A 26,977-nucleotide genomic window follows, 5' to 3' on the forward strand; every position below is an offset into this window, starting at 1 on the left:
GTTTTTGAGGAGAAATTCATTTACATCCAAACCTTCAACCCAGTGCCTCCCCATCCCATCGTGTACCTCTGCCCATCCTAGTTCTGAGCTGTGCTGGAGGCCCCAGCCCTTCACATTTCATACATCTTTGGTTTTATACTCACTTCAGAATACAAATCAAGAGCTGTGGATAACAGTAAAAATTGTGACTGTTTGGCCACCATTTTCACTTTTGGAACTTTTCTTGACCCTGAGCAATGGGAAGGCTAAAGTCCAGAAGGCAGGCTGAAAAACACATGCTCAATATGTGTTTTCCTTCCACAACTGAAGGGCTTTTCTCTGTGTAGGTGTCTTTCTGTGCCTATGGAAGACAGGTTATTTACAGAATTGTTTTAACTACTTAAAGCGCAGGTCAAACAGTCAACCTGAAGTACCCTTTTTTTCTTAATTTTTTGAAACACCCCATAGCTCTCGATGTAGGGTGCTGTAAGTCGTGTCTTTGGTCATTGTTATTTGAAAGGGAGATGTTGCTGCAGAAGCGAGGTGATGTAGTTAACCCTGGCTTTGGGATAGTCAGGAGGTCACCAAATCAGTCTATCTCAATTTCCTGATCTGGCACAGCTCCGTGCCCAGCTTCCCTACCTTTCTCCTCGCATCTTCATCTTCCTTTGCAGCTCGGATCCTGCGTATTTCGTCCAAACCTCACCAGAGGCTTGTTTCTCTCCAACAGGTCTGTATCCTGACGGAAATGAAATGAAGGGAGGGACTTTGCGAACAGGCAAGCTGACCTTTTCAGCCCAGCTAGTGCTTGATCTGAGTTTCAGATTTCGTAAACAAAGCAAGCGCTGAATGTCATGCAATTGCCTCTTTGCAAATGAAACACTTATGAAAAAATCCTGTGGGAGTGAGAGGCTCAGCCTGAGACTCCAACAAGCCTTGCCCATGTCCTGCCTTCACAGGTAGGGTTCCTTCTGACAAGTGAAGTATGCGAGGTGCCAGCCATTCCCTGTGGTTTTACTGCACTTGCGGGCGAGTTGGAGTCACTGCCATTACAAAGCTAATATTTACAGGTGGGAAGGCATCCAGGTGGAGAGGCAGCAGTGGTGGAAAAAGCCCAAACATCCTTTCCACGAGTTTGCCAGCGCTGTGTGGGTGATGGGGGCACAGGCAGGGCAGCAGAGGCAAATGCTGATTCATTTTGGTCCCTTTTCCAGAGCCCCTGGAGCCCTTTTCTGGGAACTAATATTGCTGACAGGCAGGTAGGGCAGCTAGTGAACTCTGTGGGATATGGGGTGGAAAATGAAGCAAATGCTCTCTTTCCTTGGTAGTATGGGGATACTGTTGTCCCCCCTATTTGGAAGAAGGAAACTGAAGTGACCCAGCTGGGTGACGTGACCCACGCTGCCTGGAAAGCAGAGTCACACTGAGAGAGAGCCTTCTTATTTTCAGTTCTGCTTCCAGGATGCAACTCCGTCAGCAAGCAGTAATCAGAGACGGAGCTGGTGGGAGCCCAGAGACTCTCGTGTTACAGATCTGTTGGGAGGTTGGACGTATGGACCCACACACGTGCTAAGCTTCAGCACAGGGCAAGCCCTGGCCGGAGTCATATTTAGTTCTCAGTCTGTCTTGTACAGCTCTCCAAAGGAAGCTTCAGGGTCTATAGAAATGCTGTGGTTGCCATTTGCTCCACTCACCCTCCATGGAGGATATGTGATGGGAGGAAGGAGGCTGGCCGGAACACGTGCTGTTGCCTGGCACATAAATGCAAATTGCCACTTACAGGTTCATCTGGCACCATTTTGGCTTCACGGTGGGGCAGCCACAGAGCACTCCTTGGTAGCATTCTTTCCCATCTCCACTGGCCATCACCATCACTGGAGGAGCTGGCTGAAGCGTGGTGTTACAGACATGTGCCATGTCTCATTCGGCATGGCACTGCTGTGTCACCACAGTCTGCTCCTCCAGCAGCCAGTCTGATGGCTCTCCCAGCACCCTGCCCACAGCCCCCAGCTGGGCACCAGCCTCTCCTGTGCCTGCCTGTCTGGGAGAAGCTGAAAAGAGGGACATCTTTGGCAGAGTGTTGTTAGACACTCATCAGTGCCTTAGAAGACAGAGCTTCAAAGCAGGGCTGCTGTCAATCCCACCTGCCCGGCGTGGCCTTGTTCTTTCTTTCTCATCCCCAGTCTGTCTCCAGAGGAGGTTTGCTTCTCTCGGGAGTACCAAGTGGTTGTTTGTAAAACTTGTTCCTGACTTCATTGACACCTACTTTCCTAAAATGTCTGTGCATTGAGATCATGCATAAGTTTCTTCACACTCTCAGGCAGATCTCGAAGGCTTGCAGGTGCTGCTGTCGCCTCTGTCCTTATTGCTTGTCACCTCATTTTGCTGCTGGGACTCCAGCAGTCCTCACAGGAGCTGTAGACTTCTCTCTCTGGCTCAGGAGGGCTGTTGCTCAGTGAGGTTCATAAGGCAGGGCTATTCATCTGCCTTCTGGAGCTGCTGGGACCTGCCTTGGGCACTGCAGGCTCCCAGCTCTCTTACATTATGTCCGGCGATGTCCTGGCAGAGCTTTTGCAGCGTTATCGCATGATACCCATAGAGGTACGGTATGATACCCATAGAGGTATACCCTTTTGACAGGTATGCTGAAGGGAGTTTATTTACTGCAGTCAAGTTCTGTTTTGTCAAAACAAACATATTCACCTGCTGCCCTCATTTCCATCCCCGTGGCCCCGGAGAGAAAGTTTTCCACTGTTCACATTGTGCTGGGTTTTCCTCCAGGAGGGGATCCGATGTCTCAGCCCCTGCCTGCTCAGCGCAGCATGACTGCTGGCCCCTCTCACACCGAGGCCTAAAGTCGGTGTCCGGTCTGGTGGCTGCAGCATCTGCAGGGAAATAATGAGGCCGCCAAGCCGCTGGTGAGGAATACTTTAACCTGCGTTCTCAGGTGTTGCATCATTAATGAACTGTAATGTGAAACATAAACTAGCCACAGGATTTACAGAGGAAATCTATAATATCTCTTGTCATTACTGCAATTCATTAAAGTGGGAGACGGAGGTGACCCTGAAAGAATCCTTCACTGAGGTGTAATTAAGGACTTAAATACAGTGTGTATGTTTGTCTCTGAGATTTTACTTCATGTGCCTAAAACCAGAAACATGTCAAAGAGCCCACAACTTGTTACTCAGGTTCGTGGGCACCTGAACCCACATTAAAAAGATGAATAGGAATCGTGATGTTTCTAGATAAAAGAAGATGGCTAATAGTAGGGTCTTGTGGCTTAGAGTGGATACGGGAGAGTGGAGTTTTGTAGTGGTGAGAAGTGGGATTGTGGTCACTGAGTTCTGAAGGAAAGGCTTTGTGTTGCAGGGACTTGACTTGGGTCTACAGAGACAAAATAAAAGACGGCACAGATGGTTCAGAGGGAGGGCTGTGGCTGGCAGTGGCTTCTGTTCACTAATTCCTTGGAGTATGGTGTTTCAGATGTATAGCAGGATTATTTAAGCAGTTGCCCACAGCCTGAAGCCAGCTCGCACGGCACCATCTAGCGACCCACCAGATGCGGTGGCTGTGGGTGGACGGGGCTGGCTCAGCCTCTGGGTTGCCATCAGCAGCATGGGGCCTGCCTCCTTGTCCCTCTGTGTGGGACGTGTGGTGGCTCCGACTCACCCAGCTCCCCCAGGGCCGCTCACCATGGCTCCCACCTGGGGTGGCAGCGGCCAGGCCCCATGTGGATGGCTCGCCCACCTCACAACCTCTGTAGGAGGGCAGTCGAGGTGGCTGTGGGACAGGGGTTGTGAAGATGGTGGCGGTCAGAGGTTCCTGGCCGTCTCGCTGTGTGTTGGAAAGTGTTCTTCCCCTGGCCGTGGGACATGGATCCAGGAAGGCAGCTCGGAGCTGCACGAAGCCAGGTCTGGAGCAGTGCAGGCGGCAGGCTCTGTCACTTCCCTGAGAGCCGCCATGCTCTGCTGAAGCAGTTAAGAAACTACTAATTAGGACGAGACAGTTTTAGTAGCAGGACAGGAAAAGCGGAGCAGGAAGGCAGAGGGATTTTCCTCTTGACATCTTCTGCTCACCAAGGACAGGAAGGAGCCGAGGCTGTTGAGGTCTGAACTCTCCTTTGAGGTTGTCTCCAGACACTCGGTAGCACAGGGGAAGGAATTTGCGTAGCCTCCAGGGACGTCAGCTTTAAGGAGCCAGAAGCGTGTGGTACCGGGGACAATGCCTCAGAAGAGGCCTCACAGAGGCCACCTTGACAAAGAGTGCCGTGCTTTAGACACGGCTATTTTGAAAGTGCAATACATTAGACATACCTGGCAGATCCCCTTTTCATTGCCTCCTTAACCCGGGTGTGTATATGAGTTTTCAGGCCTGTGCCTCTCTGGGGAGAAGTGGAAGATATTTATTTCAGGAGTGTCTTGTGCGCATCATTTATATGCTGAACACATGCCGTGTGCTTTCGACAGTATTTTTCAAGCAGGCTCTGTCGTTCTCCCAGCAGTCAGCAAGCAGCCTCTGGTTACAGCGCACTGGCAGCTCTGCAGGTACTGCGGAAGGTCTTCCTGCCTACTTAATACAGGGCAGGGGCTTGGTCTCCTGCCACTGCAAAGGCCACGTTTATAAATCAGCACTAAGTGCTGTGAATGAAACAGAAGAAAACATCAGTGACTTTCAAGCTGTTCCGTCTTGAGTCCCCAAAGTGTATTTTTTCGCCCTCTGGGCTGAGGTGGGTGGAGAGGGAACTTTACCTCATTCGCTTCCCTGAAACCTGTTGGAAGTTGTGGTGAGGCGGCTGCGTGATGTGTGCATGTAGAAGAAGGCCATCTGAATTGTAAACAGCACCTGCTAAATTATTATTAAGTGAAAGCCAATGTGGGAGGAGTTCTTGGGAAAAGAAAAAAAAAAAAAAGTCGGGTCTTTTAGTAAAAGTCATTCGGTCTGTTTTAATATTGTCCCCTTGCTGCACAGTCCATACTTCGGCTCACATGGATGCTGCAGGGAGTTACCTAAGTCATATCAAGGGCAGGGAAGGCCCCATTAAATCCAGTTACTATCAATTGTGTGAGAGCTTTAAATGGCCACACTAAAACTCATTATTAAAGAAAGGAACTATCAATTTTATTTAATGCATCGCACCCAGCCTTGATTCAGCTCCCAGCCCAGAGAGTCGCCAAGCGAGCATGGGGGCGATATCAAAATGAGCCCCGTGTTCTCCAAAGCCCAGGAGGAGGATGCTCCTTCCCCAGTGGCTGGCTCTGGGGGATGCTCGAGGGCATTGTGGCCACAGGGCTGGGCTGGCATGGATCATCATGCTGCAGCCAGCTTGTCTCTTCACTGGCGTCGTTGCCAGTTATCAAAAGGCTGAAGGTGTAAATCGTATCGCAGGCTGCAAGGTGGAATTTGATCCCTGTAACAAGCCCTCCAACTCCTGTGCACATTTACTACTATTTCTGCCATTGCTGTGGAGTAAAGATCTTTTTTTAAAAAAAAGAATATGCCACCAGCATGAATTGAAAATGTCCTCAGGAAATTTGAGGTTGTGTTTTTCTCACATTAGCTGCACAGGCAAATTTGCAATAAAAATGACTTTGCTGTGGAAGCCTTCCTTTCCCATCACCAAGCTGTCAGTCAGACTGTAATTTCTCTGTATCGGACTGTGCTGAAGAGCTAGCCGAGCTATTCTCCTACGACATGTGTCCCTAAAACCTCAGATGTGAAAAAATCATTTTGGATGGAAGGAAGAAGATTTCATACAGGGAAAAAAAATACCTTTCTCTTACAATGAAGTACGACCTCTGAGAAGGGTGGCAGTGGCAGCAGTGGAGTCCAAAGTCCTTCTGTTAGCTACCTCCTTCCTCCACTCCCCTGTTTTTGGGGTAACAGGGTGCCCTGTTCCTGTGCGAACAGTGTTGCAGGGACAGCAAGGGGCTTGTTGATGTGGAAACCAAGCCCTAACAACAACTCGTTTCACCGAGGGGCACAGGCAGCCATCTGACGTTGACAATGTTGAGTGACTGCTGACCTTGTTTTTAGCGTCAGCTGATACCGACTGGAGCTCTGCCAGTTTGCACCAGTTGAAAGTCTGGCTCTTAATGGTGGTGATTATCCTGGTTTTTACAGCAGCACTGAGAAAGTTGCAGCTGCTGTGCTCCTCATCCAAGACTTTAATTTGGGGGAGACTGAGTCTTCGGGGGTTATTTCCAGGGGAACATGTGGGAAGAACCTCTCTCCTTCTTCTGCGTCAATCCTTTTTCCCCCTTTTTATTTTATATGAAGAGATATTGCTCAAGCACACCACGAAATGAAAGCCATAAAGCTATAAATTACACCTCAGCTAGCTCCACAATATGTTACCAATTACATCTGCTTTATTATTCGCGTCCAGGGGGAAAACATACATCACGCCAACCCCAATCTCCAGAAAGGTTGGTACTGTACTAGAAAGAACACCGTGACTCTTCTCAATCAGTGGAAAAACAAACACAGCTTCAGCTCACTCACACACGACGTTTGTGTCCGGGATGACAAGCTGAGTAATACTGCTGCGGTTCTCCGAGCCCGCCGCGTGCTACGGCATCTGTGGCCACATCATCGCCCCGTGGAAAGGAGAGGAGAGAAAGCTTTTAGAGGGGGATGACTTGCAAGAGCTTTGGAAATTGCTGCCCAATAGGCTATGGAGGGGGAATTAATATGAATCGCAGCAAACGGCATCAAAAATGAGATTAGGGGCAGTGGGCTTGCCTGAGAAGAAGGGCTTGTTGCGGTTTGCAGGGTTTGGGCAGTGTGGAATAATGCTCGTGTTGTTCAATGTGGGTGTGTATGTGTATGTGTGCACGAGTGTAACTGCACCTGTGTGCGTACGGACTCCAGAACATCTTCAGAAGAACAAGGACCAGTGGAGAACGGGCTTCTTTGAGGAAAGGGAGCTGGGAGGTCTCCACGTGAAGGAGTCATCCATGCGCATTGCCGAGTTTGTTGTGTTGTTGTTGCTGAAGCATTTCTTCAGCTTCTAACTTCTTAAAGCTGCAAACAAGTCAAGGTTATGTTTGTGCTTAATAATTCAGCAGCGGTGCCAGCTCAGCATATTGTCTTTTTCTTCCCTAGTCATTCTGGTTTATTAAAAAGAAACACTGATGACAGACAGAAGGGTTGAAGGAGCGTGTGCCTTTCTGCTTTAACTCTCGCCGGGCACTGGCTTCTTCCGTAAAAATCCCAGTAGACTTGTGGGGTTCTCAGTACCTTCGCCCCAGCAGCACCATCCCTGCCCTGGGAAGGGAGAGCCAGCAGAAAGCTGGCACCTAGGCGTCCTTTTCTCCATGGACCACCTTCTGAACAGGAACATTTTCTGTTTCAGTGGGATGTTACCCAGATTCCTCAGTCAGCCTGTCTCAGTGATGCTTTATTTTGACTTTGATTATGAGGTTGTGGGTTTCTTTTTCTTTTTTTTTTTTTTTTTTTTTTGAATAATGGTGTAGAAGATCATTAGTTCTCCTACAGGAGAAGAAAAACAGTGGTTTTTTTTCTTTTCTTAAAAAATAAATTATATTAGGACTTGATTCCACCACATGCTAATTTGTACCTTGTATCGTTAACAATGCCGTTCATTTCCAGGGGATCTGCTTTCCAGTGACAGTGTTGTCACTGTGAATAAGAGGAGATGAACACAATTTTACAAATCTGAGACAAGTAAGAGCACACGGTGAAGCTCGTGTTGTCTAACTCCCATCATCAGTGTCCCTGAGCAGAGACAAGCATTGTGCACGATTCCCACACACAGACTTGGCAAGCAACCTGAGACATCATCTGCTGCTTCTGTCCTGGCTCTTCAGCTCTGTCAGTGCACCTCTGCTTGTCATGGTGTGTCATCTCCTGGTCCCATCCTGGCTCTCTGCAAGCCAGCAGCTACGCAGTGGTTTTATGGGGGTAAACAGAGGTCTTAAGTCACGTCTGCCAAACTTGTTAATACAGGATGAGCCTGAGGATTTGAGATTTGGCCTCCACAGGCAGAATGCTTTGCAGTATTTTACATCAGCAAAAGCGATCTAGGTACATGTATATTCCTGGAGACAATGGGAATAGGAGTCTCCTTAGGCAAAGGAGGTAAAAATAACATTTACATTCTCGTTATTAAAAATGAGAAGGGGAAGAGCAAGAGAGCAGAAGTCTCAGTGTTTGTTAGTAGAGTTCAGCTGGGAGTAATGATTTATTTTAGAGCATCATTTTTTATTTGTGTTGAATACATATTTCTGAAAGAACTTGATTTTTGTGCGTGTGCAGTATATGAAGGCTGTATCCCATTCTCCCTTATTGCCACCGAACAAATGGAAAAAGCTGGGGAAGGCGTCTTGACACTGTGGTTTCACTCTGGTGTTTTATTGCAGGTATGGCCTCGCATGTGCAAGTTTTCTCTCCTCACACCCTTCAGTCAAGTGCCTTCTGTAGCGTGAAGAAACTGAAAGTGGAGCCGAGTTCGAACTGGGATATGACCGGGTACGGCACACACAGCAAAGTCTACAGCCAGAGCAAGAACGTGCAGTCCTCCCAAGCAGCCGCCGCAGCAGCCGTCAACGCCTCCCTCCAGATCCCCAATCCAAGCATCCCTTACGAGCAGACCATCATCTTCCCAGCAAGCACGGGGCACATCGTGGTGACGTCCGCCAACAGCACTTCTGGTGTGGTTGCAGTGTCTGGGCAAACACTGGGCGGGCCACACAACCTGATGCGTCGCAGCACTGTGAGCCTTCTGGACACCTACCAAAAATGTGGACTTAAGCGGAAGAGTGAGGAGATAGAGAACACAAGCAGCGTGCAGATCATCGAGGAGCATCCACCAATGATTCAGAACAATGCCAGTGGGGCCACCGTAGCCACCGCCACCACCTCCACGGCCACCTCCAAAAACAGTGGCTCCAACAGCGAAGGGGATTACCAACTGGTGCAACATGAGGTGCTCTGTTCCATGACCAACACGTACGAAGTGTTAGAGTTTCTTGGCCGGGGGACCTTCGGACAAGTCGTCAAATGCTGGAAACGTGGCACTAACGAGATTGTGGCCATCAAGATCCTAAAGAACCATCCTTCCTATGCCCGGCAAGGCCAGATTGAAGTGAGCATCCTGGCTCGGCTGAGCACAGAAAGCGCGGATGACTACAACTTTGTCCGCGCGTACGAGTGCTTCCAGCACAAGAATCACACGTGCTTGGTCTTTGAAATGTTGGAGCAGAACCTCTATGATTTCCTAAAACAAAACAAATTCAGTCCTTTGCCCCTTAAGTACATTCGACCAATTCTCCAGCAGGTAGCAACTGCCCTAATGAAGTTGAAAAGCCTGGGACTGATTCATGCTGACCTCAAACCAGAGAACATCATGTTGGTAGATCCATCCCGACAGCCATATAGGGTCAAGGTCATAGACTTCGGTTCAGCTAGCCATGTGTCTAAAGCTGTGTGTTCTACCTACCTTCAATCCAGATATTACAGGTAAGACACTGGGCTCAAGTAGCATTGCTAGAAGTATTTTACCTATGGGAGTTTTCCTTCTTTGCTGCAAATAGATGAGAGTCATCCCTTAATCCTAAACTGGGGTGGCTCTTAGAAAGGCTTGTTGGCGATACGAATATGCTCAGCTTTTGGAGTTTACTTGTGGTGAAAACCATAGTCAATTTGTAAATAACCATAAAATACTGACTGTTGGAAAAAAAAAAAAAGAAAAAAAAAGAATTTTCCATTTACAATTTAGAAAGCCTTTCACCATTGTCTGTGCTTCCTTCTCTCTGAGACTGTTTCCAGAAGAGGGACTGGATCTGGGGAGTCTACATTTCCTTTCCAAGTCAATACAAGTAGGTTCTTGGTTTCAGAAAGGCCTTAACCTAAACAATTAATCCGTATGTTAGCTGTATCTTCTAGCTTTTGTTTGTAAGTGAAAGCAAGGATTTTTCTAAAACAAGGTTAGCCAAAACCACTTTTTCTCCACGCGGGATGCTGTTGGTAGAGATGAACAAGTATTGTCAGTAATTTGGGGTTGGACTGAGGGCCTGTCTGATTCCCACTCTGCTGATTCCCACTCGCAGTGATTTTAATGACAGGTATGTCGTGCTGGGATAGAGTTTATGACCTCTGCGTAGGTGCATGCAAAGCAAATGTGTGAACCAGCTGTATTCCCCTTCAGTCTGTTAAACATTTCGGCAAACGAGCCTCTTCTCATGAGCCTGGAAGGTCATTGTCTTGACTCCAAGACACAAGTACCCTTCATAGATGTTCTCCTCAGACCTTCTTTTTGGTACCACTCAGCTTGATTTGGCATCCCAAGAGCCGAGAAAAGCAATTCTATTGCTAGCTCAGGCTAGGGTAAAGGAAGTAAGAAAAAAAAAAGGCATATTCTTTTAAAGGACAGCTGAATTTAGAAATGTTTAGGCCATGTTTTTGTTACTGTAATTCTGTGAAACAGGGGCAAAGAGGGAAAATGCAATCCTTCTTGATGAACTGATTTAATGAAAATTTGTCCTGGTATCATGCACAGCTCATCAGCTGGGTTACAGAAAAGCAGGGTAGTTGCTCTCTTTGTAAATAGGAAAGAGCTCTGTCCTATGCATGGAGAGGACTGGGGAAAAAATATCACATGAGTTGTTTTCAGACCCTTTTCCTACTTGTTAAACATCCCACTGACAAAACCTTCCTGAGCTCTGAGCTCACTAAGAGTTAATTTTCGCAGGAACAGGAACTTTGACAATGTAGCACTGCAGCAGCTGATTTTTATCTGCTTGTCCTTTACTCTGAAGGAGGCCAGAAAAAAATCCCCAGCCCTAGTTTGTACCTCAGAAGAGGCTTATTAAATGAAATACTCTACCTGATGACAGTCCCATCCTCCAGGAGAGACATGTTTCTGTGGTAAATATGCAAAAGCTTTTAGGGTTGCAATTACCTGGCAGACTTGTAAAAAAAAAAAAAAAAAAAAATGATAATACAGGCATTTTGTTGTTGAGTTATCTGTGATTCTGCATTAGCAGCCTAGGTCCCAAGCTGAAAGACAGAAGGGGCAGCCAAAATGAAATATGTGACAGAAAGCAGAAATGAAAGAGAAAAATGGTTCATTCTCAGCGACAAACAAGGAATATTTTTGTGGCAGTCTCTGGGGAGGAGAAGGCTTGATAAAAATTTGCTTTTTATATTTTAAATGTTATTCCTGCCTGGTCTGAAGTTGCAGCTTGTTAGATAATAAGTTCTGTCTGTCTAATTCCTCTCTTGTTTTCCCTGCCTGAATTGTCGGGAGGAGGGGCAAAAGGGGCAGCGGCTCACTGGGGAAAAAAAAAAAAAAAAGAAAAAAAAAGAATCTTGTTGGGATGAATTACATCGGCAGGGGGCTGCTGATGAAGCTAAATTCAAGTCATGAGGAAAATTTATATTCTTCTTCATTTTCTAATGGGGAAAAATACAGCACAGAATAAAGACCTATTCTGCTCCAAAGAGAAGGAACTTTCAAGCTAGGGGAAACACAGGACTTTATAAAGATTTCATGTGTCTTCCATTTAATTTACACTTGTTTTGCTTGCTAGAGTGTAAAAGACAAGGGGATGACTTCCAGAAATGGCACATTTAAGCTGAATGTGAAGGAAAAGCTTCCTGAGAGTAAAACCTTTTAGACTCTAAGCAGACATGCCAGAGAAGTGACTTGCACATTTAAGGAAAAACTAGGCAGAGCGCTAAGAAATACAACAGAGGTTGGTTCTTTGCTGGAGGTTTTTTATTATGAGCTTTTGGGAGCGAATTCCCAGATTGACCCCCATATTTTAGTAACAATTTTTTTTATTTTCCCTCTATCATTTTTTTTTTTTTTAACACTACTTTCAGGAATGTAGTGGCCAACTCCTTTCAAGTGAGGAGAGTTCTGTGGAGCCCTGGTAATTCTCCCAGCAGTGACTCACAGACATTTCCTGCTCCTGTAAATGATAGGCATGCTTCCTTCTCCCTGAGGTGGAAGACAGAAGGGACTTGAAACAAACTTTGTCTTCTTTCTTGACCAGAATCGGTGTGTTCCAGCAAAATAAGACAGTCCCAGGGCTGCTCTCTCCTCTGCTTGCAGATAGCACAGGAGCCATTTGCCGTTGCTGCCATGTAACATGCTCTGAAGATACGCTGAGATCCCCAGGCAGGTTTCCTGTGAGCAGGACAGTGGGGAGATGGTGTATGGCATCGCTGGAGCAGCTCGAGAGCCCTCACTGAGCGCTCCCACATCAGGAATATTTCTGTCACATCAGGAATATTTCTGTCGGGTTAGGCCAGAAGGACCGCAGTGTTGTTGAGGTGGCATTGCAAAACAGGAGGTATCAAAAAAGGTCAGCAAAATGTCTTTAGTTTAGCAAAACTTCTCTCCCGTCCCTCTCAGAGGACGTAGCCTCCTCCAGGCTAGATCTGCTGCCCTAATTGATACTCCGGAGATTTTCCTCCCCCTCTGCTGACTGTAGGGGACCTGAGGCGGGCCGTGCTGGGCTAATGTGCGCCTCGCATGAACGCCCTCGCCTCTGAGCATCCTCCTCTGGGAACACCAGATCCCCGGTGCCTGCCCCAGCCCCGTGCTCGCTGAAGGGTGATGAGCAGCAGCCAGCACCTGGCTGGAGCAGCGCCAGCACTGACTCTGCCCCTGAAGGACCAGGGACCGTTCGCAGGCTGAAGGCCTCAGCCGGAGGAGATGGGCTTCCTCGGGGAGCAGCCTCCTTCCTCCCATGCAGCTTCAGTCTGTAAATTCGCCGTGGTACAAACGTGCCTTCTTCAGACCTGCATTTGTCATACGGTGCTCTTGCCTGTGTGTTTTTCCTAAAAAATGCCACAGTCTGAAGGGGAAATCATTCAGGTAGGCTCTGTGGTCTGTTTTTCAGGAGGTCAGAGGGATGACTGACCAGAGACCCCTTCTGGGTTTATAATCCCTGCATGTATAGCTTCTCAGGAAAACTCATATCCTGCAAAATGCAGGGCTCAGGCTTCATCAGATGCCCCCAGACACTGGAGTCAACATTCACACACTGCCAAGGAAAGAGGGATACCTTCTGGGAGAGGGGCTGACTTCTCTTTGGGGCACTACCACCATGTTACGCTGCCTGCTTGTTTTTTTCTTTGCTGCTCAGCCGAAGCAGCTGCTGTGCTACACCCCAGAGATGACTGCATTTCACTAATTAATGGCATAATCACCTTATGAGATTTAAGTCTTTCAGAATTTGCAAAGTAAATAGAGGCTGTCACCCCTGCACTGTTAATGGATAAGTGTAGTTTTGATGCCTTGTTCTCCAGAGGCTTTGGTATGTGGCATGTCTGGCCATGGGCTGAGACGTCTGCAGTGTGGGTAAGTGGCCTTTGATCAGGTGGTTTGATAACAGAGAATGAAACTGAGCGTCAGTTTGAGGAGGTGGTTATCTCTGTCGGTCTCACTGCAAGAAGATACACAGGCAAGAAGTGCTCTGCGCATGGTGTCAGCTGCTGAGTGCCTTGTGTAGCAAACAGCGAGGTGTGCGGGTGGTTTTTAGCTCTGCACGCTTCGCCAGGTGAGCACTGGTCCCGAGGAATGCCGGGGGCTAAGCTGTCTGTGTCCCCTCCGTCCTGCCACACGTGGACATCAGGTATCATCCTCCAGCCACACGCAGCAAGGTGGATTCCTGAGCAGCGTCACCGCCTCCTCCCCATCGTGTGACTCAGAGCACACGTCGTCCTGGCCAAAACTGCCCTTCCAGTGAGGCAGCAGTAATGGCAGCAGGGATAGGCTGTGCTTATTAGGTTAGTCAGTGCGCTGGCATCTGTTAAGTCCTTGTATAACAGTGCTAATGCACTTAAATTTCAAAATCTTCTGCCGTTCTGGACTTGCAAAATCATCGCTGTTTTAGGCTCGACTGCATTTGCGACTGTGGGAGCCTCATTGCTCTGCCAGTCTGCCTCCACCCTACCTGCAGCATTCACCACTTTGCTGGCTCTGTCTCTGCAGGGTGAAGAGCAGGATAGCTAGATGGTTTTAGGAGAGAAGTCCCCTCTGGGGACTGGAACGAAGCCACCAGGTTGATTGCTGAAGCTCGAGCTCCGGACTGCGGGCACAATGCCTGTGGTCGCTGCACCCTGGGTGCTGCCTGGCCCTCACTACTGCAGCGCTGTTTTCTTGTGTATATTTACTTCAGTTACACATTTCCAGGGGTGAAAAGCTCGCAGTCATTTCTGCTGCTCCAAAAAGATCACTAAGGAGTTGCACATCTCATTGCTGACACCGTGTCTTGGCCAAAAGGGGTGTTCAGTGGATGGATGGTAGGCACAGGGCTGCATTTCCAGCACCAAGCACCCGCCCAGCCCCTCAAGCTGACCTCTCCCTGCTTGTATGCAGGGGAGGACTGGAAATGCACTGACACAGGCAGTTCCCCTCTTCCTTCTAGTTTCTTACTGCATTGCAAAGATTCCTGACCAAAGTATGACAACACTTTGCATGAGAGCATCTGACAGCATGCAGACTCATACCCTTTCAGCAGCCGAGACTCGGTTTCACTCAGTGGTGATACGCCTGTTAGGGTTACAGGCTTGCAGGACGCTGCGGAAGGCTTTGTGAAGGAAAGAAGCCTTCCAACTGCACTATTTTCAGCAGTCTTTCATTTCTTTCCCAAGGACACCAGAGTTTGGAGTTGTTTTTTTCAGAACCAAAATCCAGCAGAAATGTTTTTGCAAAACCAACACGAGGATTAATTGAATCTCGGTTTCTTTGTATCCAGACCACCAAGCCTTGGAAGGGAACAGACACTCAGCTGAAAGCTTTTGGCTTTGTCCCATCTCTGTGATAGTCAGGCCAGGTTGGTTTTTGGTTTTACAAAAGTGAAGCGAAGACAGTTCTTTGCCAAGATCCTTTGTGTATAAATCACCCCAGAGCAGGCATGGTAAACAGGTGGTGTGCCCATGATGCATCCAGCAGAAGATATGCAGTGTGTATTCCAAAATAACTCCCTTTCTGGAGTCTAATTTAAAACAGAAAAGCCTATGCTTGAGCCTAAACAATCTCTTCAGAGTGTCCCCAGGGTTTTCTCTGCTGAAACCTTCTAAAAATTTCCCTAGGCTTTTTGCTCCGAGCAGACACTGCAGCTGCCCCTTTGTCCTGGCCACGTTACCGATCTGCCCCTCTCTCCCCCTGCCTCTCCCGCTCGTGATGCTGGGGATGGGCTGAGGAGAGGGAGAAGTCTTGTGCTGCTCCCTTTTGGCTTATCCATGTCTGAACAGTGGAAAATGCAAATATCTGAGTGCTGGGCCGGTTCCTTTTGGCCCCGCTGCCCTCCTTCAAACCAGCTCCTGCGCAGCAAAGATGTGGGGTGGCAGTAATGATTCCTCCTGCAGATCCCAGCCTCATGGTGCTGGCTGGAAGGGAAGGAACCTGCGTGTCCATCAGCAGGGACCATTTGTGGCTGTAGCTGAGGGACAGGGACCCGAGTGGCCGCCAGCAGCACCTCAGAGGGTCCGGTTTGGCATCAGCTGGTGCAGGTGAGGGACCAGTTCTTGACAAGTCAGCTGCAGCTTCACAACTTTGTCTGGCAGGAGGAAACACCACAGCTGAAAGGCACAAGGAAAAGGTTGGCAATGTCCTGCTAAGCACAGAAAAAATAAATAAATAAATAAATAAATAAATGAATAAATAAATAAAAAGATTTTGGGCTTCTCCAATCCCCATAAATTGCTGGAACAGCACCTAAGAGCACCCCGAAATCTGGGCTGCAGGCCCCCTGTTAACCATACCCTGCCCTTCCCACATTTCTTGTCCCTTGTTCGTCATTGCTAGAGTGATTTGCGTTGAGAAGAGTGTTTGTTTCTGAGGAGTTCCTCGTTTCCAGCTGTTTACCTTCCCCACCTGAAATTACAAGCTCTGTTAACAGCAGATACAGGAAAGGATAGATCATGGCCTTGGGTGCAGGGAAAGTGGCACTTTCTGGCGTGGAAATATCACTTCAAACACGGCCACGTTTGAGCTCCAGCTTTCGAGAGGGCTTGCGAGGAGGAGGCAGTGTGCAAACACACTCCCTTACCACCTTTCCTCCTGAAGCAATCTCAGAGCTCCTGGCACAGCCATCCACGAGCCTTTCTGATTAACCCAGCCCTGACTCCTGGACTGCTCCCTGCCCTCTCTGCACCCGCTGCCAGAGGCATTTTGGTAGCCCCGGGAGGAGCAGCGAGGGGCTGGGAAGTGCCAGGCTCCCCTCTGGAGGTTGCCCACGTGTGCTCCAGGGGTTTAGAGGGTTTTTGTTTTGTTGTCTCCTGCTGCTGCGTCTCTCACATCATCACCGAAACAAGACTGTCACAGGATTTCCTGCCTTCTATTTTTCTAGTGAGCAGGGGCCGGCTGCCATCGGTGTCAGCTGTGTGCACCAAATACCTACAGGTTGGTCTCTGCCCCGAGTTGCTTGCTTCTGCGGCTTCGGGTTCACCCTCCTTTCTCTCCTCCCACCCACGTCGCTTCCTCACCAAACGCGAAGGAAGCGCAGTGGGGCAGAAGGTGCCCGGCTCTTCGCCTGGGGCAGCTGCTCCTCTCACAGCGGTCAGTGAAGGAGAGAGTGCTGTGGTTGTGCAGTGGTTTCCTCTGTCCCTCTGCTCTTGTTTCGGGGCCCGTTGGGGCCCATGCACTGCCTGGCTCTCAGCAGCGCTGGCTGACAAGAAGCAGAAAGAGGTGACGGGCGGTTGGCTTGCCATCAGTGCTCCCAGAGCAAAAATCAGTCGAATTAGTAGGAGATTCATCATCCACGCATCCAAATATGAAAGGGGCATTAGCAACACAATTTGCACAGGCTTTCAGGGATGCTTTGCTCAAGTAGCACATACTTAAAAATCCTATCAGGCTTTTGTATCCGTAACATCTCCCCTGTATGTTTGCTCACTGCAGGCAAGAGATTGGTGTGTATCACAGAGGAAGCTGGCTGCGTACGTCTGTGTGTTCATTAGGGTCACAGGTTTTAGGCCCCAGCATGGTGGGACTGAGAAGCTGTATTACACCAAAGGGCATTTTCTGATTTTAAAGCATTTCAGCTCTGCTGCTTACTGGCTACGAAGTTAGGAAAGTGACTGACGATGGTTCATACGTGAACGAGTCATTACAAGAAGAGAGAAATGACCTGAAGATGCTTCAGTTGCAATGGGTTCCCCAGTGTCAGGCCCCTTAATGCTGTCATTTCAGTCCCCAATGTTTGTGTCTTAACTTCCTGAGCCAGTTGCTGCACTGGTGGTGCTTCAAATTAGCCTAAGTGAACAGAAGTGCAGCAGGTTCTCAGGTGGAGCTCAGTAATTTTCTTTCTCCAGGTCCTGCTGGGGAAAATGAGCACCTCTCAAGCACCCGAGAGTTGTTATCTTGCTTGAAAAACACTAATCTTGTGGCCTGGCTTAAGCTAAGGTACAGCCACAGCTGTTACCTGTTTAAGTAGGAAGCTTAAGAAAATCACAGAATCAGAGAATATCCCGAGTTGGCAGGGACCAACAAGGATCATTGAGTCTAACTCCTGGCTCCGCGTGGGGCTACCCAAAAATCAGTCTGAGAGCATTGTCCAGTGGTGTAACACTGGCAAGCTCAGTGTCCTTTTCCTTTTAGGCTAGATCATAAAAAAGGCTATTCTGCAGTATTTTACAATGGGGAGAAGAAGAAAAAAAAGAAGAGAACAGAGGTATGTATATATACTGTGAGAGAGCCTCAGCTCTAAGAGAGTAAATAAAAGGGAGGTGGCTCTAGGAAGCTGGAGAGGGGGTGGGCAGAAAGGAGAAATCCTGTTGCAGAGGATGGTTACCTGGAGGTCACTATTCCCTGCGTATGGAAAGGCGTAGGAGGAAAGAAGATGAGGTTTCACCCTCCTTGCTCTCTGAAGGCTTTAAAAACAGGATAGCTGATTTCCAAACAGAACAGCGTGCTTCTTCTGTGACAAGCTGGAAAATAAACTGTGAGTCTCTGAGTGGCAGCTTGACCTCTGCCTTCCCCTTACCGAAGGACAGAAGTAATTTCAGTTATTGTTTTACTTGCACAGACACAAGTTATGCTGTGCTGACAGGTTTTGTCTTTATTTTGCTATGACTATATAGTATTGTTGTTTAGGGGCATGTTCAGATCCTGTGCTTTCCACCCTGCTTCTGCTGATTTGCATTAGCATTAACCTGGTGTAACAGACTTCTACCTCCTCCAAAACTTGTACCCCTCAAAAGGCTCAGTGTGGAGGGTGGATGCAGGGTAAGGTACAGGGGGTTTGACCTGGGTCTGACTGAAGAGAACTTGAATCAAGAATTTGGGTTAACTCTTCCTCATATATTTTTTTTTTCTTTTCATTTTTGCCAACCACTGCAATGTGTAGCAGGTTCCAAGCAGAACCTCTCAAGCATAAGCATAGTGCAATGGGATGTGAGAAGTGCTGGACGTTTCTTAGTGTCATCACTGAGCTTTTCCCTTTGCAGAAGGCTTGGAGCATCTTGGATTACTTTGGTGACTTGCTCAGCTCCTGAACCCAGGACGCTCACCACCTGAAGTGTTGGAGAACTGGGAAAATTGTCTGTTCCAGAAGCTGGTGCTCACATAAAAGCAGGCAACAGAAAACTAGTGAGGTTTCGGTTAACTTGGTAACAGGAGCGGTACTGCAATGAGTTGGTGTCTTTAACTGGAAGTCTTGGGATGAGCTCACTCGTGCTAGTACTGCTGAGCAATACCACGTTTTCTCCCCGTCCACCCGGAGGTGTCTGTTGCTGTTTACCTTAGGCTGCCTTCCCCAGAAGCTGTGTTTTCTGCAGCGGGGGCTGTGTTTACAGCACCTAACACACAATCATTTTTGTGGCTGAGGCCCTCAGACAGAAGGGTAGCAGAGTACAAACAGCCCTCAAACAGAAAGGTAGCGCTGGGAGACGTGACTGCAGGGGTTAGCACGCACGGCTGGGGGACAGCTGGCGTGCAGGAGAGCTGCTGACCTTCCTCCTGTCCTCCTCGGTCAGGGCTCCTGCTTCAACCAGTTGCTTCCACGTGGAGCTGGGCACTGGAAAGAAAGTCCAGGGTGGTAGGGGTGGAAGGAGGATCTGATGGCTTAGACAAAATAAATGGAAACTTTTTTTTTTTCCTTCCCCAAAAGAATGTTTTGCTTGCCAGTGGGAGGCTGCAAACAGGGTAGTCATCCAAGAGGGTAATGGAATATTTCCCTGACCCTCAAAACAATATTAAGAGGGACAGATGAAATCTAAAAGGTAAACACATTCAGCTGAGGCTAGCTGAATTTCCTGGTTACTATGCTGAAAAAGTTAACGATGAAACACTGCCAGTTGTTTCGGCAGGTAAAAGGAAGTAATGGTGCAGGTCTGTATCTAAAACAAAATAAATAAAGTTTACCTAAGAGGTCTTGTCCCCGTAGCTGTCAAAAATATAGCTCCTGCCATTGTTAGCAATGTAAATCAGCGGTTCAGGAGGGCTGCATGAGTACAAACAAAAGGATAAGCTTGCCATGTCATTGTTCCTGTAAAGCTCTTCTGCAGGTTTCTTTGATAACACCTATCTCCTCGTAGCAGGTGTGTGAGGGACCCAGGAAGGGAGAGGTAGCATGGGCTGGAGCCTACGTAGCTGTGCTGATACGCGTATGGAGATGTCGCTTCCAAGCGTATTCCTTTGTAAGCGAGGTCAAAATATAGCGTGATGTGCGAGATATATAATGAGTGAGAGGAAGAAAGACATGCTAACTGGGTTGGAAGATAACATTTTGTCTTCTGAATGGGTTCTTGTTATTGCCACCGATTGTTACTTTCAGAAAAAAAATTATGTTGAAATTATTCTTTTCTCTCTATTGTTTAGCTCTTGTTCTCAGCTTTGTTATGGCCACAAAGAGATGATAAAAATGGATTGGCACAAAGTTGGGTTTCGTGTATCATTTAGAGACAGGTTTAGAGTTATGTTTTCAGCCCTTAGCACTTTGATAGGGTCTGTTCTTCATTTTGAAAATAGCAATAAAAGAGTAAAGAACATAAGAAAACACAATTTTTTTTTAATGAAATTGTCAGTGCTGGTTTGAACTTTGTCTCTGATCTGTATGAAGTCTCTGAACTGTGCAGTTGGAAGAAAGCAGATAGAAAAGAGAGAGAAAATGTCCATGTTCCTGGCTACTTTAGACGGTAATAAAAAGCCCCCAAAGTGTTACTTGTTTTTAATCTGTATATTTATGTCTATATAAATCCACTGAGAATAAACTTTAAACGTTTGTTAGATTTAGAGAATTACCTTTTTGCATCAGTATCTATGATCTAGCACAAAAGAAACTAAACTTAAGCTTCTGCAAATTGCCCTCTTTGCTTCCAAAGGCATGGGTAACATTAAAGCATGATCTGAACTGGTGTTAAAGCGAGGAGTGGTGGTAAACGGGTGTGAAATGTTCCTGTGTGGCAATCAGAGGCACTGTGTGTGCAAAGGGAGATAGCTCACATTGAAGCTGAAGGACCAACCTGCAGCATTTGGCAGCACGGTGTTGTGACACGGTTGCCAACCTCTGACCTTGGTGGTGGGTGTTTTTCCATGGAGACCTTGAACGAGTCCAAGCCTTCAGCCTCCTCCTCAGAGAGAGTTGAAGAAATCTCCCCAGCTGCTTCTGCCCAGCAGCTGGAGAAGTGCGGTAGTGCCTGTCCTACCTGTAAGTTGTCAGGGTATTTTCCTAACAGCCTCAGTGCGCTTCTTGGGTCTGGAGGGTAGCAAATACAGAAGTTGGGAGAGAAGCAGCAGGAGCAAACCCAGGGCAACAGAGTTTAGTTCTGATAAAAGCCATGGATGGCAAAGGTCAGGGTTGCTTGAGGCAGCTGATACAGCAACGTGAACTGCTCCTCTCAGCCCAATTCTGCCATGTGGTTTCACGTGGGATTTGAAGAGATTAATTTCCAGCTCAAGGTGTGTGCTTTCAAACAGCCCTGGAGCTCCAGCTCCTAGACAAGCTCACAGCTTTTACGTTAGCCTGTGGCTACAGAAATGGATTACTGCCCTCAAAATGGCATTTTAAGGCATGTAAGGATCTTGCATGCAGCACATAACTACAGTCCTCAGTTTTGCAAGGGGGATGTCAAGGTGGTCCACTGACAGGGAAGAAAAAAGATGCTGCTTGTTCTTCCTGCACAAAATGCCCCTGATTATTATTCTTTTTTGTTTGTTTGTTTTGCACAGTTCAAATTGAATGGTGAGTGAGGACCTAGAGCTGGGGAAGCAGGGAGGCTGGGAAATGCTGATTTAAATCTTCAGAGCTGTTGGTAGGCTCAGGCAGCTTGTAGAATAGCCACTTCCATTGCATTTCCCCCATGCTTCTGCCTCATTTTCCCTCCTGAGAGGGATCCATGTTGTTGGGTCTTTCCCTTCTGCACCAAGAACAGCATGTTTGCTTTCTATGTCGTTTCCTCTTGTAGGTTTAAGGTTAGGCTTCAAGCTGTGCTGCTGTTATGTCTCCTGTCAGTGATGTGGCCATGCGATGGGGTATATCTCTTCACGATGCTTTGAAATGGCGGCGGTGCTCTTGGTTGCGTGCCCACACAACGACACACCATGGCTTCCACAAGATGGCTGCTGTGGTGGCCTAGCTGGCCTGGCCCCTGCTGGCTGCCAGCAGGGGAGGGAGGACCAAGTCGCTTCAAAACCATGGTAGGAAGGGTAGGAGATGGCCGTGGCTGCTGCAAGGCCTGAGCTTGCTTCCCATGGTGCTGGGGGGAGCCTGCACACTGAGGGCATGACTGGCTGGGAGCTTAAGGGCTTTCTTATCTGTGCGGTGTGGCACAGGCCCATGGCAGTGCGTAATTAATAACGATAACTAGCCCTCCTTATGCAACCAGGGAATGTCTGACAGCGTTAGTAGGTGGTTGCTCAACAACAAGGCATGTTACGACTAACCAGCTGGGACCAATTACGAAAGCCTCAGCGGTGCTAGCAAGCGCCTGCCTGCTCACATCCTCCGACTAAGTTGGGAAGACGAGTGACTGCTCTGCAACATGTGGGCAGCCTCACGGCCTGCTGGCATGTGGAGTTTGACTGAAGCTCAGCCACTACATCGAGCGTGGGGTGTGGGCACGCTCCAGGCTGTGCCTGCTGGTCACTGACCAGCTGTGGCTCCCTGCATCGGGGCTGTCTGTAGCTCATGCTCCCAGATTTGGGGTGGGGAAGTGCCCCCAGGGGCTGCACCACCACCACCACATCCCTCCCTACTCAGCAGCTTCTCCCAGCCCCTCACCGCTGCAGCAGCATCCATCCATTCCCAGGACCTACCCACAGCGAGCAGCTGCAGCGAAAAGCAGGAGCTCCCACTCACAGCTTCCTCATCGATGCTTAGTTGCTACATGAAGATTTCAAGAGTGTGCAACTAAAACATAAAATGAAGCAAAAGACTAAGTGGCACTGCACAGAAGAGAGGGGGGGAAAAACACTGAATCATTGTCCAAAAGGTGCAGCCATTAGAGAATAATAATAGTTTTTGTCTGTGGTGCAGCTGGGGCCATGGAAGCAGAAGGAAGGTCCTCAGTGACCTGTGCAATGGCTCTGTTTGTTTAATGTATGAAAACAAAGAACTGAAAAGCAGACAGGGCCCTTTGCAGATACTGCTGCTGTCTCGGTTCCTGTATCTGTGCCCTCTCTTGCTGCGTGTGTGTGCGTTTTCATGCTCCAAATCAACTAATCACAGCTACATGCTCTTGGATGCCTTCAGTTTTGCATCTCCTTCTCGGTGCTGGGGCACTCCCAGGTTGTAGAATTACTATTTTTGTAATTTAGAAACTACAACAAATAATGTGAAGTCAAACGGTTACTATTTTATTGTCTGTTTCTGCAACTGTCCTTCAGAACGAGCTTGTAGTAATGACATTATTCCCACCCCTCCACCCTGACCTCAGTCTTTTTCTATCCATTTAGCGAATGCTGCAGCTTGCTCTGTTTTTAATGGGTGGGAATCAATGTGGCTTTTTAAAATTGGATTCTCTCTGCCTGCACAAACAAAATCAATGGTGTTATTGAGCATGTGCAGGGCTGTGTGAACAGGAGCAAGCCAGCGGAGTTTGCTGCCTCAGTGAGGAAGGGGCAAAGCTTGTAGCTCACGCTGGGAGGATCAGGCTTTATTTCTGTGATTTTTGGTAAGGGCTGATGAGCAGCTCAGCACTTTACAGAAAGTAAGGTCTAGGGAGCACTCTTCATCAGATTAATAAGATTTTTAAGGTGATCAGCATGCTGCTGTACAATGGACTAAAGCCAGAGCAGTTTGAGTGCTGGCAGGAGGTTTGAACATCCCAGTAAAATGAGATTTGATCTGAACCGTGCTTTAGTTTGGTATCAATTAAAAACTGGGTTTTCCCCACCTCATTTTGCTCCTGCTGTGGCCTGGTCAGAGACCTCTGGTCTCTGAGCTGAGTTTCAGAGGGAGCATCAGGGGTGAGTTCTTGCCTTGCCCAAACTAAGTGTTTGTACCCAAACAAAGGGGATGGGGGATTTGTGTACCTGTGTTTTTTTTTTTGTTTTTTTTTTTTTTTTTTTTGTGTTTTTTTTTCTTTTGTGGGGGAATGCGTTCACTAATGCTGAGCTGTCTGGGAAACTCAACTGACAGAATTGTTTATGGCCTAGGGAGATGGGGGAAGGGCAGATTACAGATGGATGGTTTTGGTGTTTTGTTTTGGTTTTTTTTCCCTACTTCTTCAGGGATAATCATCAGATTTAACATTTTATTGTATGGTGTGGGAGGGATGGACTCTTCCAGCATGTTCTCTTGGAGACATCAGTGTCATGTGTAAGTCCTGGTTCACAAGGCTGTGGAAGATAGCTTGTGAAAGTGGATTAAATGATACAGAATATTTTCAATTAAACCCAGCTGGGTAGGTTTATCACGATCCATGAAAGTACCTTGTACTCGCTGGCCTTAAGAGCCTACCAACCACTGCCGCCGGCTGCGTTGGCAGGACAAAGAGCACGCACGGAAAGGAAGTTCAAAATTTATTCCTTGTTGAGTCTTGACCTCCCTGTGCAAACTACCAACACAGCGGGTGTATTTGTCTTCCAGGAATCAGGCTGATACTACCAGCCCTGTCAGACAGGATGCCAACAGCCTTCCAGCTGTAGCCAGTTTCAGACACCACTGATACGGGTCAGATTCAAACCAGTGACTTTAGTTTTATGTGAAAGACTCCAGAACCTTTTATCAACCTGCAGGGCCATTCAGTCATTTCGCATAAATGCACATGCCAACGCTTGTTTTGAACACGGCTTTGTTGGAGCACAGCGAGCTCAGTGTTTTGAATGAGAGCAGAAATTTCTGGCTGTATGACAGAATGGGTTTTCTAATATTCCTGTCAGCTGAGGAGCTCTGGCCTGAAAAGGAAGGGGTGGCAAGAAGGGGACTTTCCTACAGAAAGGCGTGCTTGTTCAGTGTCCTCTGTTCTTCTGGCCAAACAGGGTTAGCTTTAAGATGCTGTCAGCTGAGTGCGGAGCCTGATGAGTGGAAAGGAAGAGTTGTGTTTATGATGGTTTCATGTCTCCGTAGCCGGGAGGAAAACCTGAGCTGGCATTTGGTTCCTGACAGCAACTTCTGCTGTAGTGCTGCTCATGGATCTGGCTGTGTGACTTCCTAGAGAAACTCTCTGATCTTGGTTTTTGTGACCCACTTCAGGTCTCTTCATTTCTAAGTGCTCAAAATCTCCATCACCCCCAGATTCCATTTGCACATGGCATGGGAAAGCTTCTAACAAACAAGGAAATGAACCTTCTGCTGTCCCAGTTTGAGCGAGGATTTCTATATGGCTATCATTTAATTATGAGATTGTGACTGGCCTGGACAAATGAGACAGTTTCAGTATCCTATAATCAGTATGGCTCATCCATGCATACGTTATAAAGTATGTAGAGTAGCTATAAATGATGCAAGTACAGTGCTTGGTATGTGTAAGTATGTCCTGGTGGGCACCCTTCTTCAGTGTGCAGGCGCTGTCTTATCAATGCAAGAAGCTTGTGATCATCACATATCCGTTAAAGAAGTGAAAAATGTCTTTATTGGCCTCTTTTCTTTCCTCAGACAACAAAGGTTGTTCTTAGTATTTTTCAAATGTTGCCAGCAGTGGGGTTTTCTGCAATTTGCAAATCAGTGCGAGAAGCTTCCCGTGGTTGAAGTGCATTCAGCAAAGGGTCCAGTTGAACACCAGTTTACCAATCACCTAATTTCCACGTGTAATGCAGTTTTTAATCAATACAGCCTTTTTTTCAATATCTACTGCTGAGATTATTAGAATCTGGGAAGGAAAAAATAATACGGTGTATTGTAGCATGTACCAGGAGGGGCTTTTTTCCTCTGGCTTGTGCTGGGGACCTCACAAAGCAAGCCATTTGTTGTGGAGGGGACTCTCATAGCTGCGAGGGCAGGGAGCTTTTCACACAGCTCGATGCACCATTTCTCCCCACTACAGGATCAGCAGTGGGCTCTGCTGGGGGTGCTGGACCTTTGAGGTGTTCATTCAGAAATGGGCAGAAAGATCCAAATGTCCCCATAGGGGTTACCCAAAGTCTCAGGTGTTCCAGCTGCCCCTGCCTGGTACCATGGAAAGGCGTAGAAAACATTGGTGAAACTACTGAAAAAAAAATATTACAGGAAGTTATGATTTATTTGGGGGTACTTTTTTGAGGTTTTAGGGTTTATACTGCAAAGGTTTTGGCTGGAGCTCTGGCAATTAGGAACTTAACCAAAATAGAAAGCTAACATTGTTAGTTGAATCTGCAGCTGAGAATAAAGGAAAACAAAACAAAAACAAGAAAAAAACTATTTAAAAAGTATTAGTGACTTAAAGACTCTTCAAATAATAAGGGTATTTGGACTGTCCTGAGTTGTTTTGGTTTGGCTATGTGATTTAAAGGCTCCATTTTGGTCTAATCAGAACAAAATTTCCCTCCACAAAGTACTTCTCCAAATTATTTAGCAAAAAATAACCTCCTTCTACTCTAATTAAAAACCTGCCACTATGAAATTTTGGTGTTAGGCATTAATGCAATATTTCTGGCGGATGAAAAATCAATCCAATTTCACTTCATATAGAGGACATCTTGTCTTTTTTTCTTAAGTATATATATATATCCCGTCCCCTTACTAATCTCCAGACTGCATTCTTAAACATTCTTCAACATTTTTTTCCCTTCTTTTTTTTTTATGGCAGAGTAAAAATAATAAGCTGAAGTCTGAAATAGAATTGTTGCTCTTCAACTTTCCAAAGCGGTAAGGGAAAATAGATTACATACATAGTGAGTTTTAAAAATCAGCCAGTGTGTGGGATATGCTACACTGAGCCTCTTTTCAGAAAAGAACTGGATTGCAGCCTTTAGGAGCTGTGTTTACTGTAAGAGAAACCGAATTTATAGCAAGTAAAGGATGTGGGAAGTACCAGCTCAGTACTGCTGCGATGACTGCAAAGCAAAAATTAAGGAGAAAAAAAAAAAGCTGTACAGACAAAACAGGGATTTTCCGCCGTGCAGATAAATTACGGGAAGTGCCTGAAATCCATTTGTTCTAGGAAGGTGCACACCGTGCAGTCACTTCTTCCTTTAACCTCTCGAAGGGTTAAAAGTTGGAGCTCGGAGTGACTCGGGGAGAAACCTCCTGTCACAGCGCTAAAGACTCATTTATTGGGAGAGCGCTACGCTGCTTACTGTAATTGCAAGAAAATTAAAAGAAAGCAAATTAGCTGGGAGCTTTTCAGAAGTCTTCCTCCTTTTGCTGACGTTAATGAGATTTTTCCCCATACCAAAGCAGCTTTAATAACTTCCGCCGAGTGGCTTCTGCAAGCCATTGCTTACCGAGGGAAACAAACCTGGCGTGACGGCAGCTCTGCGGCGTGCAGGGGAAGGAAGGGGTGATGTGGGCAGGGGGGCTCGTTGGGGTGGTTTGTGTCGCAGCCTCATGTGCTGGTTATCTGCCTGCAGACCCATGCCTCTGCCAGCCCCCGTTCCCAGTAAAATGTGCCTTTAATGGCGTGGGTCCTGCTGTGGGTCTTGTTGGGGTGGCTGCTG

At 47.4% G+C, this 26,977-nt stretch overlaps 1 protein-coding gene across 7 annotated transcripts in view; it reads left to right on the top strand.

Moving 5' to 3' along the window:
• The window catches only part of HIPK2 (homeodomain interacting protein kinase 2), a 133,051-nt gene that overhangs the window by 31,712 nt on the left and 74,362 nt on the right, over positions 1-26,977 (top strand). For all 7 annotated transcript variants that reach the window (XM_027449084.3, XM_027449100.3, XM_027449088.3 and 4 more), the window contains exon 2: positions 8,364-9,462. In XM_027449084.3, coding sequence (XP_027304885.1) covers positions 8,364-9,462 — 1,099 coding nt within the window. The remainder of the gene's footprint in view (positions 1-8,363; positions 9,463-26,977) is intronic.

The sequence above is a fragment of the Anas platyrhynchos genome, chromosome 1 (assembly GCF_047663525.1).
Source record: "Anas platyrhynchos isolate ZD024472 breed Pekin duck chromosome 1, IASCAAS_PekinDuck_T2T, whole genome shotgun sequence".
Lineage (NCBI taxonomy): Eukaryota > Metazoa > Chordata > Aves > Anseriformes > Anatidae > Anas > Anas platyrhynchos.